Source organism: Clarias gariepinus, chromosome 16 (genome assembly GCF_024256425.1).
Source record: "Clarias gariepinus isolate MV-2021 ecotype Netherlands chromosome 16, CGAR_prim_01v2, whole genome shotgun sequence".
NCBI classification, from domain to species: domain Eukaryota; kingdom Metazoa; phylum Chordata; class Actinopteri; order Siluriformes; family Clariidae; genus Clarias; species Clarias gariepinus.
Window position 1 is genome coordinate 5,435,177 of NC_071115.1, and position 14,784 is coordinate 5,449,960.

Here is a 14,784-nt window from a genome sequence, read left to right on the forward strand (position 1 = left end):
CAACTCCATATGCATCTAAAAATGTATCATCTTTCTAATAAATTAAAAGTGCAATTAATTATAGTTGCTAAAATATTTTAAATTGCACTCATATTTGAACTGTAGCCTGAATTTGTTTTGCAAATGACTTTAGATAATAATAATATAAAGAGATGCAAATGATAAGTCCGCATGAGGGAGATCGAAATCTATTGTGTGTGTGTGCGTGTGTGTGACGATTGTTTTATATTTGTGTGTGTGTGCGTGTCTTTTGAATTATTCACCCCTTTTATAAAAAAGTCTTTTAGGTCAAAATGCGCTATGCGTACAGGGATCTGAAGTGTGTGTGTGTGTGTGTGTGTAGGTGTATGCACTCCAAACTCCAAAGTAAAGTCAATCAACCGAACATTTACATATCGAGTATTTACTTTTATTATGTATTGTTTGGCCAGGTGCATGTTTTGTGTCTAAAGTTTTCAGAATATAGGCACTAAGGACGTGCATGCGATGGTGTGTTTCCCTGTGCAACCAAGATCCTCTGACGGTAGATCTGACATAAAAGTGGATAAAATTATGACTAACAGTCAGTTCCGACCATGTAATCTGATTTTAAGATGAACACGTATTCAATGAATGGTGATAATAGAGCATAACCGTAGTGGGTTGTTTAACTATATGTTTTACTCGATATTCTACAATCAGTTATTACACTGTTGAACTGTTGGTCGCAGCGTGGATGAAAGTAGGTCGGTACGTAGCGCAGTACTGGAAAGAGGAGAGAACAGCTGCCTGCCAAAACCCACATTTAAAACCAGTCACAGAGGAACTTTCAGCAAGAACACAAATCTGATAACGTTATGTCATCTTAAACAGCACGCGGTCTCCTTAGCAATCGCTTCTACAGTAAGTCATTCTTAATAGTCTTGCAAATCGATGCAAAGCTAACGAACACAAAGCTGAATCCCTAAACACTCCCTAAATAGTACCTGAATAAGGGCACTACTTGGTTTGGGGAACAAGGGGTTGTACACCCTACATAGCACACTAGCTTTCTATTTAACATCATTTAGGATTCAACCCCAGAATCTGCAAGTTAATGGAGCTGATATTCTAAAGTGTAATAAGTAGAAATATAAATATAAAGTTTCAGGACTGTCCACCACCTCAATGGTTTGTTCATTATTTTATTTATTACAGTATTAAGAATTTAAAACTACTTTCACTTCAGTTAATTACACTAACTGTCAGGCGCCAGCTCCGCCATTTACGGCTGGTTAAATCCGCCGGTTAATAAAGGATATGTGTTTTCGGGGCAAAATATCCAGTTAAATAAACAAATAGGTCATTATAATCTGTTGATAATAAATGGTGTTTGTGGATCTGTTGTATAAAAGCCAAATATTACACTTGAGGTTGTGCTGTTATACTGAATATCGACATGGGATATCTGGGATATCTTCAGTGCTGATATTCAGTACAACAGCACGAACCCTAGTGTGATATTGCTTATTTGTGCTTGAATGCTCAATCAGCTCAGAATGCATACAGTATATTATTATGCATGGCATAAACACAGGTCCCAGCTTGCATGCTTTATTCGTGGCTGTCTTGTGTGTTTTATCTCAGGCGTTCACTGCATGCCTTTTTTCAGCTGGTGAGTTTTAGACGTGTGTCATTACAGCACTCGAGGTCTGAGAAAACAGAAGTCATGTAGCAGTAAATTGGCCACCACTGAGTGTGTTTACTTCATGTTTTCTAGGACCGGCTAGTCTTTTTTACGATTTACATCAGCAAAACGGGTCGAGAAATTGTACAATTAAAGATAAAACATCCATTTTTAGAGGTGAGCTATCAGTTCGTAAGTCATACATTTGACTGTTCACACCAGCAACAATAAAAGTTAAAGTTGAGTACCCTTTTTCAAAGTGTGTATATCTATGTATAGCTTTGTGGGTGTGTGTGAGAGGTGAAGGAAATTAAGCATAACACATTCTCTCTCTCTCACACACACACACACACTCAGACAACCTTTCACCAATTCACTTTTCTTTCTTTCTTTCTTTCTTACTTTCTCTCTCTCTCTCTTTCTCTCTCTCTCTCTCTCTCTCTCTCTCTCTCTCTCAGCCTGTCATACTGCTCTGTCATGCTCTCTCTCTCTCGTTCACTCTTCTGCTATCTTTTCCACCGCTGTGGGAGGCTGCCTGATGTGTGAACCACAGGCCCAGTGTTATATATAGCTCTTTCCGACACTAGTTAGTGCTAGATCAGGGTAATGAACTAATCTGTTGCCAACCCGTCACGGCTCAGGCTACGGAGGACACAAATGAAATGGGGACAGTCCAGTAAATTTACTGTCATCTTGTATATATTTGTCTACGTACAGATGTCTCTGTAGATGATGGATAGAGGCGAGAAGATACACAAGTTCAAACCATCAGACTTTATGTTTTATATATAATGTTGCAAACACTTTTATGTCTTTATGCATAATGCGGACATAAATCAGAGTTAATGCTATGGGCATGGAAATCAAAATCACTTAGCAACAATGAAAACTGGAACAGTTTATGCAGAATCTATAAAGAAAATAATGATTCAAATTCCAGCAAATCATTAATTACCACCATGTCTTCAAATGGCAAGTGTCTCTCTCCCAGTGGAGAGTGAAAAAAGTGTGGCTTTGTGTGAAGGAGGTGTGGCCTTTCGGTCTTTAGTTCCAGTGAAGGAGGTGTGTCCTCTGTGTCTTTCATTCCAGTGAAGGAGGTGTGGCATTTAGGTCTTTAGTTCCAGTAAAGGAGGTGTGGCCTTTTGTCTTTAGTTCCAGTAAAGGAGGTGTGGCCTTTCAGTCTTTAGTTCCAGTAAAGGAGGTGTGTCCTCTGTGTCTTTCATTCCAGTGAAGGAGGTGTGGCATTTAGGTCTTTAGTTCCAGTAAAGGAGGTGTGGCCTTTTGTCTTTAGTTCCAGTGAAGTAGGTGTGGCCTTTAGGTCTTTAGTTCCAGTTCAGTAGGTGTGGCCTTTTGATCTTTAGTTCCAGTGAAGGAGGTGTGTCCTCTGTGTCTTTTATTCCAGTAAAGTAGGTGTGGCCTTTTGGTCTTTAGTTCCAGTAAAGGAGGTGTGGCCTTTAGGTCTTTAGTTTCAGTAAAGGAGGTGTGGCCTTTAGGTCTTTAGTTCCAGTAAAGGAGGTGTGGCCTTTAGGTCTTTAGTTCCAGTAAAGGAGGTGTGGCCTTTAGGTCTTTAGTTCCAGTAAAGGAGGTGTGGCCTTTAGGTCTTTAGTTCCAGTAAAGGAGGTGTGGCCTTTAGGTCTTTAGTTCCAGTAAAGGAGGTGTGGCCTTTAGGTCTTTAGTTCCAGTAAAGGAGGTGTGGCCTTTCGGTCTTTAGTTCCAGTTCAGTAGGTGTGGCCTTTTGGTCTTTAGTTCCAGTGAAGGAGGTGTGTCTTCTGTGTCTTCCATTCCAGTGAAGGAGGTGTGGCGTTTAGGTCTTTAGTTCCAGTAAAGTAGGTGTGGCCTTTTGGTCTTTAGTTCCAGTTCAGTAGGTGTGGCCTTTCGGTCTTTAGTTCCAGTGAAAGCAGTGCGGTCTTTTGGTCATTAGTTCTTGTAAAGTAGGTGTGGCCTTTTGTCTTTAGTTCCAGTGAAGTAGGTGTGGCCTTTCGGTCTTCCATTCCAGTGAAGGAGGTGTGGCAATTTGGTCTTTCGTTCCCATAAAGGAAGTTTGGCCTTTGTGTATTTAGTTCCAGTTAGGGAGGTGTGGCCTTTAGGTCTTTAGTTCCAGTGAAGTGGGTGTGGTTATAAGTTAAAGCACTGTGCTAACATATATATGATGCAGACACAGTGTAATTTTTAAACCCATGTTGGTCTATTTTGTGCTTCTGCCTCTGGAATAAAAAATAAAAAAGCAAACTCAAAATATCAATACCAGGATGTTCCATAAATGCATTGAAACATGATAACATTAAAATAAGAACAGCAATAAAACTACCAAATCATTCTGATGAGAACACACACTGAAAAGTTGGCGGGTGCTGCTAACAGAGCAGCCGCGCACCCATGATGGTGTGAAGCTCAATCGATATCTCGTGTACACTCACACTTAACAGGAGCAGCTCAGAACAGACTCACTGCAGAACGTCCAGTTAGGGCCAAATCAACAAACTAACACCATTTAAAATGATTGTTTTTGTACTTGAGCTACTCACAGTTGAGATCCCTGGAATGTCCTGTCATATCTTTTTAACATCTCTCACTACAGATGACATGGTCTTTAGTAAAAAATGCTTATATTGATAAAAGGATTTCTAGTTAATCAATGCACTTACCATAAACATGTGAATGTGACTTATGTAAGGATCGGCCATGATGTAATAGGAAAATGATCAACAACAACAGGGTGGAGTGATGTGGTCTGAAGTTAAGCAGGGTTTTTGAATATTTTCCTGCAACCATGTTCAAGAGAGATTTCTGTTTTACACCACAGCAAAGTGCACACTTAAAAATAAAAATCAACCATGCTTTAAAAATAAAAAAAATTCCATAGAGTTTGTGCGGGTGATATATTTAGTGACGACGCTTTCATGAAGCCGCCACATTGCTAATCGAGCGAAAGTGAAAGGTCAGATCATTAGGGCTTAAAACCCGTCCTGCCAGGGACGTACTGTGTGGTGATCACTCTGACACAATAAGAAATATTTCCTGATGTGATGAATCCAAACCCTTTCACGGAGCCACGATTGGATTTCCTGCTTCATTCACGTCTGAAACCCCGGCCTCCCAGGAACTCCTTTAATGGCCCAAACATGTGGAAATGTAACTCAGTTTTATGGCTTCGCTCACCAGAAAGACTTTGATGCCCCTCGACCGAGTCAGATGTAGCAGTTCACTTTGGCGCATCTACAAAGCCAAACTTGTTCCTCTTATCTCCAAGGCTGTATAGTCATTCCATCACTTTCTTTTGAAATTGAGAAAAGGTTACCGAGAAAACACAAAGTCCCCTGTCTCTGGTGCAAAACATAAAGTTAGAGCTTAGATGGTTACAAAGCACTGACACTGGAGACTCCTTCCATAAATATTACATAACATATACACTTCTCTTTACCATTTCCTTGTTGGGTCTGGTTCCTTTCAAGGTTCCTTCCTTTTGTCATCTTAGGGAGTTTTTTATTTTTGTTTGTTTTTTGGCTTGCTCATCTGATCATTTACATATATACATAGTTTCTCACAGATTTCTTACTAATTTCCCAAACTTTCTTTTTGATTCGGTAAAGGTGCTTTGTGACAATGAGCGTTGTTAAAAGTTCCACACACATAAAATTGAATAGAATTGAAATTACGCAAAGATTATGCAGACCTTTCCTCCTACTAATCCATGCGAGCGAGTTACTATAGAAACGATAAACTAAAATTAAATCTGTCACTTGTCTTAACACTATTGTCAGATCTGCTTTTACAGAAAACTAATCAACACTTCTGTCCGGCTTCAGTTGCTCTGGTGTGTATTCCCTTCGTGCACACGGGGTTTATTAAGCTTCATCGTATCAGTGCTTTAGAAATAATGAGGAAACCTCCTCGTGTGTAATTTACTCAGCATTATACCGCACACAGGATGTAAGGCAGGATGTGTGAGCTTCCGTCCCTCGATTCCAACCCGTAAGTGCGCTTTGTTTGCTGCTAGGCAACCGTCAAGCGCGTTACGTTCTGCAGAAGCATTAAAGTGTGATAACGAGCATACAGCCGAAGTTCTCTTCACCCAAAAACCAATTAACACCGCGCCTGTTAGAAAGGTCGGGGAAGAACGCAAGAACAAAAGGAAAGAAGAAGAAGAAACAGAAAACAAAAGACAGAGGAACAGAAGGCTGAGACGTGGTCGAGTCCTCCGTGACGTGCCAGGAGGAAAAACTGTCGACCGCAGACCCTCGCATGCTGTGTGAGATGTCACGCTCCGTCCAGGAGCTCGCTGAGGGGCAGATGGAGGGACGGGTTGAGGGTTGCAGGGGTTGTGTGCTTGTGTTTGCAGTAGCAGGCCTGCTGGGGTGCCAAGGCAGAAAATAGCTCCCACAATCACTGGATCTGGACGGAAACACAGTTATGAGTGTACGAGTATACAGATGACGACGGAGCGCGTCTGGGTTATAACAGATAGTTAATAACGATCCGGGGTGTTTATACCTGGGCTGAACTTTATCAGGCCTGATTCTGTGTTAACTAGCGCTATACTCAAGACCACCATTATCATCTCCAGGATCAGGACTAGCTAAGATGGAATCTCAAAGGGGTCAAAATCAAAATACTCCATCCCCCTAAACACCATTAAAAACTTTTTTATTTTTTTTTATTTTTTATTTTTTTATTATTTTATTTTTATCTTCCCGGTAGCTACTTAGCCTAATCTGCGTCAAGGAGCATCATTTTGGTGGATAAAAAAAAAAAGACAAAGGCGAAAAAATATTTGCTTAAACCCTCAGTTGAGGCTCGACCCATATTTAGCAAGACCGATCTCCACCACTGAGATAAGACCAAGGACAACTGCCAGGGTCAATACTTTAGTTGGAAGAGGTCTCGCGTCCAAGAATGCTCTCGACTCCTACAGCCTAAATTGTATCATTTCGCGTAAACAAAACAACAGACTGTTAAAAAAAAAACACAAAACTCCAGTGTATATTCACTGACACTGCCTTCTATATGATAAAAAAAAAAAAAGTTAAGAGAAGATTTAGTCCTGTTTTGACTTAGCTGGCCCTCGGAAGTCAAACCAAATTAAAAATGTTTTTTTTTATTTTTTTTTATACAGCTTTACTCTGCTAATTTTCACAGAGTGCGTCGTGGCTAACGTGCACAGTACGATATACGAAATTGGCCCCCTGTTCAGGGTCTACCCCAAATCATGCATGAAGTCTCCAGGCCTCCTGTGACCCTGTGCAATTGGCAATACTTTGCAATAAACAATAAAAACATAATGGTGTAAGTAAACGAATGGACGCAGCACAGCTGAACACAGTCCAGTTAGAGACGGTAAATAAAATCACAAGAGGAAATAATACATTTAAGCAGAAATCACAAACTAGTTAAACAATCCCAGTTCTTCCTATTTCTCACTTTTGTATTCAAGCATGCTTCATTTGAATATTAGGCCACGCCCCAATGTTCTCACATTGTCCTGTGAGAATTATACAGTATTGTCCACTTTCGTTTTTGTTTTTCTTTAATTAGTTCTTATTATAACATACATACGGCAGCACGGTGACTAAGTGGTTAGCACTGTGGTTAGCGCCTCCAGGATCTGGGTTCGATTCCCACCTGTGTGCATGAGGTTTGCTTGTTCTCCCTGTTTCTTGGTGGGTTTCCTCCAGGTACTCTGGTTTCCTTCCACAGTCCAAAGACATTCAGATCGGTCTAATTTGGCGTTCCCAAATCGCCTGTAGTGTGTGTGTCCTGTGATGGATCGGCCCCCTGTTCAGGGTGTAACCTGATGTCTCCCGGCCTCCTGGAATGACGAATGGACGAATGAATTATATTTATGTTTTTGTCCATTTTAGCCACCTCCTCGTCCTCTCATCTCATTCTCAGGTGTCTTTATCTTTTCTCCTTCATCTCGTCTCCTTACATCTCTTCGATACATTTCTGTGCATTTCCTCAGAGACGTGCTCTTCACACCGACAGGCGTTTTTGTTCTTGTCAAAGCCGGCCATGCTTTTATTTCATCAGCGATTATTTGGAATTGTTCACCTGCTTTCAGTTTGTTTAACTGCAATTAGTCAGGTTCAAACCTCCCCCCATCTCTCTCTTTTTCTCTCTAACTCTCTCTCTCTCTCTCTCTCACACACACACACACACACACACACACACACACACACACACACACACACACACACACGACCTAGAGTAACGCACCTTTTACCGGAATAGATTTTGTTGGCTCGCACTTTCCTGTTAGATTTATTTTTATTCCTGGTTTATAGTTCATTTTAATGTGTGGACCAAAGCGTCTCTCCAAGTCTTAGAGTCAAATATAAAATAAGTCGTATTTCCTACGAGTTACAGAGACACTGCGAGACCCCAGAAAGACATGAGAAATCTTCCCTTGGTTTGATTTGGACTTGTTTTATTGTTAACTAGTGTTAGTACTCATTGTTGACAGGAAAAGAGTTTGTAGAAATTTTATAACTAATAATAATCTGATGATCTTTAATGTAATCAGTGATGTTATTATTATTCCAGGTCGAAGCCCACGTACATGTCCGTCTGTGTGTCTTTCTGTACGTCAGAACTCTCTGTCTAACTTATTAATACAAAGAAATCACATTCTGTAAGGTTGATTATTTTACGCCTTGTTTACACTGAGTTCTACTTCTTTCATCGTCACACAAGTACACGCCCTGTTCGGTGATCGGAGAGTGACTTACAGATGAGAAATGGAAAAGCAGATCGGATAAAGATGAAGTTTTGTCTTAAAACCACTCCAGCGTGTTAGAATTCACCACTTCAGCGCTGTTATTTCAGCCAAAGTGAAAATATGACCCAATCCCAGGAAAAATATTCACTTTAAGTAATTTTTCTATTTAATATCTATTGGTGCAGGTGTTTGTTTACATTCAGCGAGTATCGCATTAGTCATTTATTTCAATGTAGATTATTAAATCCGGCACATAACTGTTGATAACATCGCTGTTACCAAACACTTTGATTTTACTTCTGGTGCAGGTTAAACTACAGACAGATATTCAGGTACTGCAAAAGTTTCAGTGAATTCTGTCCATCAGTCGATTTAAGACTCTTTTAAAACTTGCGGTTTATAATCTGTCACATGACCGCTCATAACTTCACTTCTACTTACCATTTCGATTTCATTTATGGCTCAGGTTTAACTTCAGGCAAATGTAGAAGGACTGGTTCAGCCAGATTTACAGAAATAAAAAAAATCGAAATATTCTAAGACAGGTTTCGGCTCCTTCGGTGTATCGAGATCATTGAAAAAGCGAGTTCTGACCAACATACAGACACAACCTTATATATATATATATATATAGTAGTTTTATTTTAATGCACATTAACAAACATAATACGTCTAAATGCTTTTGTTTTTCATCTATAGTTATATATTTCCCCTGTTTTTAATAATAATTAACTAGGATAGAAATTAAACGTAAAATTGTATGTATAAACACCTGACAAATCAATCTCAAAACAGTTATCAATCAATCAAGAGATAGAAAATAATTTTCATCCAACTATCTATGATTACTGACTGATACACTAAGTGTATATATTAGTATATATTAAATATTAATGTTAATAAGCTTATGTAAGATTTGATGTACTATTATAAGAGTTTTATTATTATTATTATTATTATTATTATGAGCTCTTTTTTCCTCTGTCTGCCTCTCAGACCGCAAGTTCCTGATCGCCAACGCCCAGATGAAGAACTGCAGCATCATCTACTGCAACGAGGGGTTCTGCCAGATGTTCGGCTTCTCGCGGGCCGAGATCATGCAGCAGCCGTGCACGTGTCACTTCCTGGCAGGACCGGGCACCATGAAGAGCGCGCTGGCTCAGCTGGCACAGGCCCTGCTCGGCTCCGAGGAGCGCAAGGTGGAGATCCTGTACTACTCCAAAGAAGGTACGCGGAGGGAACGAGGAATGAGAGGGGAAACTAGAACTACACGTATATACTGTATATATGTTGTTTATTATACGCCACGTCTGTTCAAACTGTCACGGCAGCGTCATAGCGCCGTCCGCCCTCTTCTACATACATGAGCTCACAGCACGATTTCGATTGGCTGGTGTGACTCTGATTGACAGGAGACGAGCGTTTTTTTCTTGACACACACACACACACACACACACACACATACAGAGTTGTGTTTTGGTCAGTTTTTCATGACAGAAGTGAAGTGACTACCTCCTTGCGTGTGTGTGTGTGTGTGTACAGGGTACAGATGGGGTCTATATTTAGAGTACTTGGTGACCGATTGAAGTGTGTGTGGTGGTGGGGTGTGTGTGTGTGGTTGGGGGGGTTGTAGCTGAGAGGCTAATCACGCTGTTGCATCTGTTTTTTTCCTCCCTTTCACTGCCACTCGTTTCTCCTCTGTTGCCGCCTCCCTCTTTGATCTCCATCCTCCTCTCATACACTTCCAGTTTTATATTTTTAGCAATAATCTGTCCATCTTTCTATTTTCCTCACTTTTTATATCCAGAAATGCCCCCACCCCCTCGCCATTCCTCTTTTTTCGATCCATTTGTCTCTCTCTCTCTCTCTCTCTCTCTCACATCACTGCTTCTTTTTTCCATCTCAGTCTCTCGCTCCATCTCGGCGTACATTCCTCCCTCTGAGTTAAACCAGGTTTCTCGCGGAAATCTGACAGGTTATGCTCTTTTTCACGGAAAGTAGACAAAATGTTCCATAATATGTTTTTTCTTTTAAAACTGCATCACCGAAAGTCTGCGCAGATCACATCTCGCGCTTTAGGACCTTTTCACACCAAAGCGTGTTTAATTGATTGATAAAAAAAAAAAAAACAAGCAAAAAAGTGTCAGTTGTGTGTTTTTTTCCAGCACAGAAATATGAGAACCTGATATTGTCATATTATTGTTATTATTATTATTATTATTATTATTTATTTATTTATTTTACACTTTTCTAGCCACAAGTTTCAGTTTTCATTCCCTCTTTCTTCGCCAAAAATCCAAACAAGTGAAACGCGACAGGGCTCTCAGTGCGGGACGACCGGATTAAAGAAACCTCGCTGCCACTGCGTCGCGTCTTTAAAAGTTATTAGAGTCTTGTTTGAAACAGTGGCGAGGAAGCGTGGCGGGCCTTTCGCAATGTCAAACAGACTCTTCCTCTGAGAAGTACCAGACTCTCGAGCGAAAGCTAGACGTCTGGCTCACGAGGCCGACCCACGATACAGGACGCAGCACGAATTTCTCTTGTTGTGACCGGTGTGCTAACTGCCTGAGTGTGTGTGTGTTTCGGTGCTTGCGTTTTTTATTTGTCCGTCTGTTCCGCGCAGTGGTGACGTTTCTAAGCATGCTCACGTGTTTGCAGCTTTCTGTGGTTTAAATATTTATTTGAGATAGACGCCCGGTACGTTTTTATCAACACTGTGGCTCTAGCGCAGGACGGAAGATGCAGAGTTCAGACACTGAGTGTGTCCTGGGTGACTAGGCCTGGAGCCTATCACAGGAGACTTAGGGCACGAGGTGGGGTACATCCTGGACACACACATACCCACAACTACACGCTCATTCACACGTTATGGCCAATTTGGGAACATGAATAAGCCTAATCTGCACGTCTTTGGACGTGGAGATTAAACCAGATTTCTCCAGCTCCAGGTTTATTTCTCTCGCTGCTCTTAACGTGTCATGTAACCTGGAAAGTGTAAAGTTCCTCCTGAAGCCTGTTCATAGCAGTGACACTGAAGACTCCTTACACAACTGTTAAATAAACATCTCCTCTTCAAACAGAAAACATCATGAACTGTATCAGCAGTTTATACATCTCTAAAACTTTTTTAAACTTGATTTTCTTTTTTCATTACGTGGTGCCCCCACAGTGCAGGTTCTGATGAGGTGAGATCATGAGCCTCTCATCTCTGGATGAGATGTAACACCTGTCAGAGCTGTAAATCAAATACAATGGTTTACTAATCACTCTATCGCGCTTTCTCTCTCTCTCTCTCTCTCTCTCTCTTTTGTCTCTCTCAGGGACGTGTCGGCCATGTTTGATAGACGTGATTCCGGTGAAGAATGAAGAACGCGTGGTCATCATGTTCATCCTGAACTTCGAGGAACTGCTTGATCCTTCGCTAAAAATGGGCTTCAGTCAGCGAGTCACCCAGGGCTGGATACGCTCAGGTGTGTGTGTGTGTGTGTGTGTGTGTGTTTTACTGTGTGTTTTGTTTATTCTATCATGAGTAAGCCGTTTAACATCCCAGATATAAGTGCTTCAGTATTTCAGTTTAGGTATGGGTTTGTGTTTGTGTGTGTGTGTGTGTGTGTGTGTGGCAAGTTTCTCATAAAATAAGGATATGAAATATAGTGCATGGATTATGTCAGGTTTTATTTTACTCGAGGAAATGTGTGTGTGTGTGTGTGTGTGTGTGTGTGTGTGTGTGTGTGTGTGTGCATGCTTAAGCATGACTTTGAGTGTGCATGTATTGTTTAAATCTCTGTCTGGAACTTTATTCTATCAGTATCTCCTGCGGGTCATGAATAGGTGTAATTTTCTGTAATTTTTGAGTAAGTGTCATTAATGGCACTAAATGTTTTACTGAAGATTAATTACAGTTGAAGAATTCGGAATATAGTTTGAAGTCTGAGAAGATCAAACAATGACGTTGCCATAGCAATATTATAGAGAGAGAGAGAGAGAGAGAGAGATGATATCAGTCTGGCTCTCAAAATAAATCTAATGTGCTCATGATTATACTGTCAGACTCTATTAACACCAAATACGGTTAAATTAGTAGTTTTTCTGTTTATTTTAAAAAGATCTTGGCCGTGACAGTGTCATTTCCTCTTTGACCACCATGAAGGATTTTAATTTCAGACTAATGATTTAACTACTATTTTAATGAGATTTACATATTTAAAGCAGTGCACCATATGCACACACACACACACACACACACACACACATAGTGATTCAGTGCTGTTGTGTGTGAACGCAGCACTCGAGAACGATCTAAACAATTAGACGAAACAACAAAAAGTATACCGATATAGAAGCGATAACTAGCATTATCTAAAAGACTAAAAGGAAAACTTTACCTATTCCATGCTTATGGAATAAACAACGAATTCTGATTGTTTAATTGTGTTTAAAGTGTTTATAGCAGGATGTTTTGAGACATGATCTGTTACCTGTCGATTTTGCCATATTGATAAAGCTCTGTTAATAAAACCTGGCATAGTTCACAAGCTGGTACGTCGAAATCCGTACGCTCAGTGTCTGGTTTACAATCAGAATTCTGATCATGTTTCTCAGATGGAAATCAATAAACTAAGTAAGCGATCACGCAGACTAGGCTTCGTTTAACGGCATCTTCAAAATGCTCTCCGTATGAGGACTTTAGGAAATCAGCCCTTAATACGGCTTCGGTGTTTTTCGGGCTTTTTGCAGGGTTTTAAAGATCTCTAGTCCTGAAGGCATCCCGCAGTCCTGTCTGATCTAATCCCATTTTACATGTGTGATATGAGGGGAGGGGGTTGGTTTAGTCAAGCTGTAGTAGAGGCACAAAAAATGTGTGATCGAGCGAGGTGTGAAATTTGCCTTGTAAGTGGGTTCTCATTTGTCTCTGTGGAAACCAGTGGACTAGGGGTTTAACCAGCATTACCAACGTGTGCTCCATGCACAGTGATGTAAGGCTCTGTGTTACTAATTGGAAGCTGGGGGGTTCAAACTCTAGCTCCACCAGGGTGCCGCTACTCTTTTTGCTTCAGGGATGCTGTATCGTGCACTCTACGCCCAGCCCGAAACCTGGTGGCTCAAACGGGTCTGGGTTACTGATTGGAAGGTTGCAGGTTCGGGTCGAAGCACTGTCATACTGCTACTGTTAAGCCTCTGAGCAAGGCCCTTTACCCTATCCCCTCCAGGGGCGCTTTATCCTGGCTGACCCCGCACTCTGTTTTCCAGACTGCAAAACAAAAAATAATTTCTCTGTGCTGTAGGGTACATGTGACAAATTATTGAATCTTAATCTTAATATGTGAAGAAGGGATTCCACTGTACAGTAATGTACATGTGACAGACACTTGACTAAATGTCTCAAAGTATGTTTTTCAAATTCAGTTGAATTGTCTGAGGGTTGGCCTTGATACCTTGCACCTTCATATTCCGGGGTCGATTCCTTCCCCCAGCTTGGTTGGTTTACTCCGGGTACTCCAGTTTCCTCCCACAGTCTGAAGGCATTTAATGGATTGGCACCGTGTTCAGGGTTTACCCCACCTTGTGCCCCCAGTCTCCTGGGATATGCTCCAGGCCCCATGCGACCCTGTATACAGGATAAAGTGGTATAGACAATGAGAATTTGAGTAAGTGAATTGGCTGAGGGTTGGCATGGTGGCTTTGTGGTTAGCCTTGTTACCTTGCACCTCCACATTCTGGGTTCGATTCCCTCCTCTGGGTCTGTATGCATGGAGTTTGCATGTTCTCCCACTGCTTGGTTGGTTTCCATAATGTGTGTGCGTATGTGTGTGTGAAAAGCCATGAGCTGCGATGGAATGGCACCCTGTCCAGGGTGTACCCCACATCATGCCCTAAATCTCCTGGGATGGGCTCCAGGCCCCCCACGACTCTGTGTACTGGATAAAGTGGTATAGACGATTAGTGAGTGAGTGAGAATATGCTGAGACTTTGAACCTGAACCCACCCCAATATTATACACCCATTAGCCACAAAACTAAAACCACCATCAAGTGAGTTGAATAACATTTATTACCAATTATATCCTAATGACAGGGTCATGTGCACCCGGGCCCATCTGGCTTGATCCCATAGAAAAGCCAATGTGGTACAAATTGCATTGTCAATGCTGGGCATGAAAGAAAGGTATTAGAACACTTAGTTCATCATGGCCCCATGTGCAAAGCGTTTAAGGTTGTTGTTCCCAATCCGATCGAGTAATCATGGAATAAGCTGGTCAAAAATGTCCCAGTGACAGATACCACAACACTCCCCAGAGGTGTTGTTGAGTCATGGGCTAAGGGGCCAGAGATTCCCCGGTGACACAAGGGGAACCTACATGTTTTGTGTTTTCATGACTGATAGGCATGAATATGCAAAACCAAAAGAACCTGTTCATGTAGAG

At 41.3% G+C, this 14,784-nt stretch overlaps 1 protein-coding gene across 1 annotated transcript in view; it reads left to right on the forward strand.

Annotated features, from left to right (window-relative positions):
* kcnh6a (potassium voltage-gated channel, subfamily H (eag-related), member 6a) overlaps nucleotides 1-14,784 on the forward strand; it is a 48,580-nt gene that overhangs the window by 680 nt on the left and 33,116 nt on the right. The window contains exons 2-3 of the mRNA XM_053515121.1: nucleotides 9,357-9,587; nucleotides 11,681-11,830. Coding sequence (XP_053371096.1) covers nucleotides 9,357-9,587; nucleotides 11,681-11,830 — 381 coding nt within the window. The remainder of the gene's footprint in view (nucleotides 1-9,356; nucleotides 9,588-11,680; nucleotides 11,831-14,784) is intronic.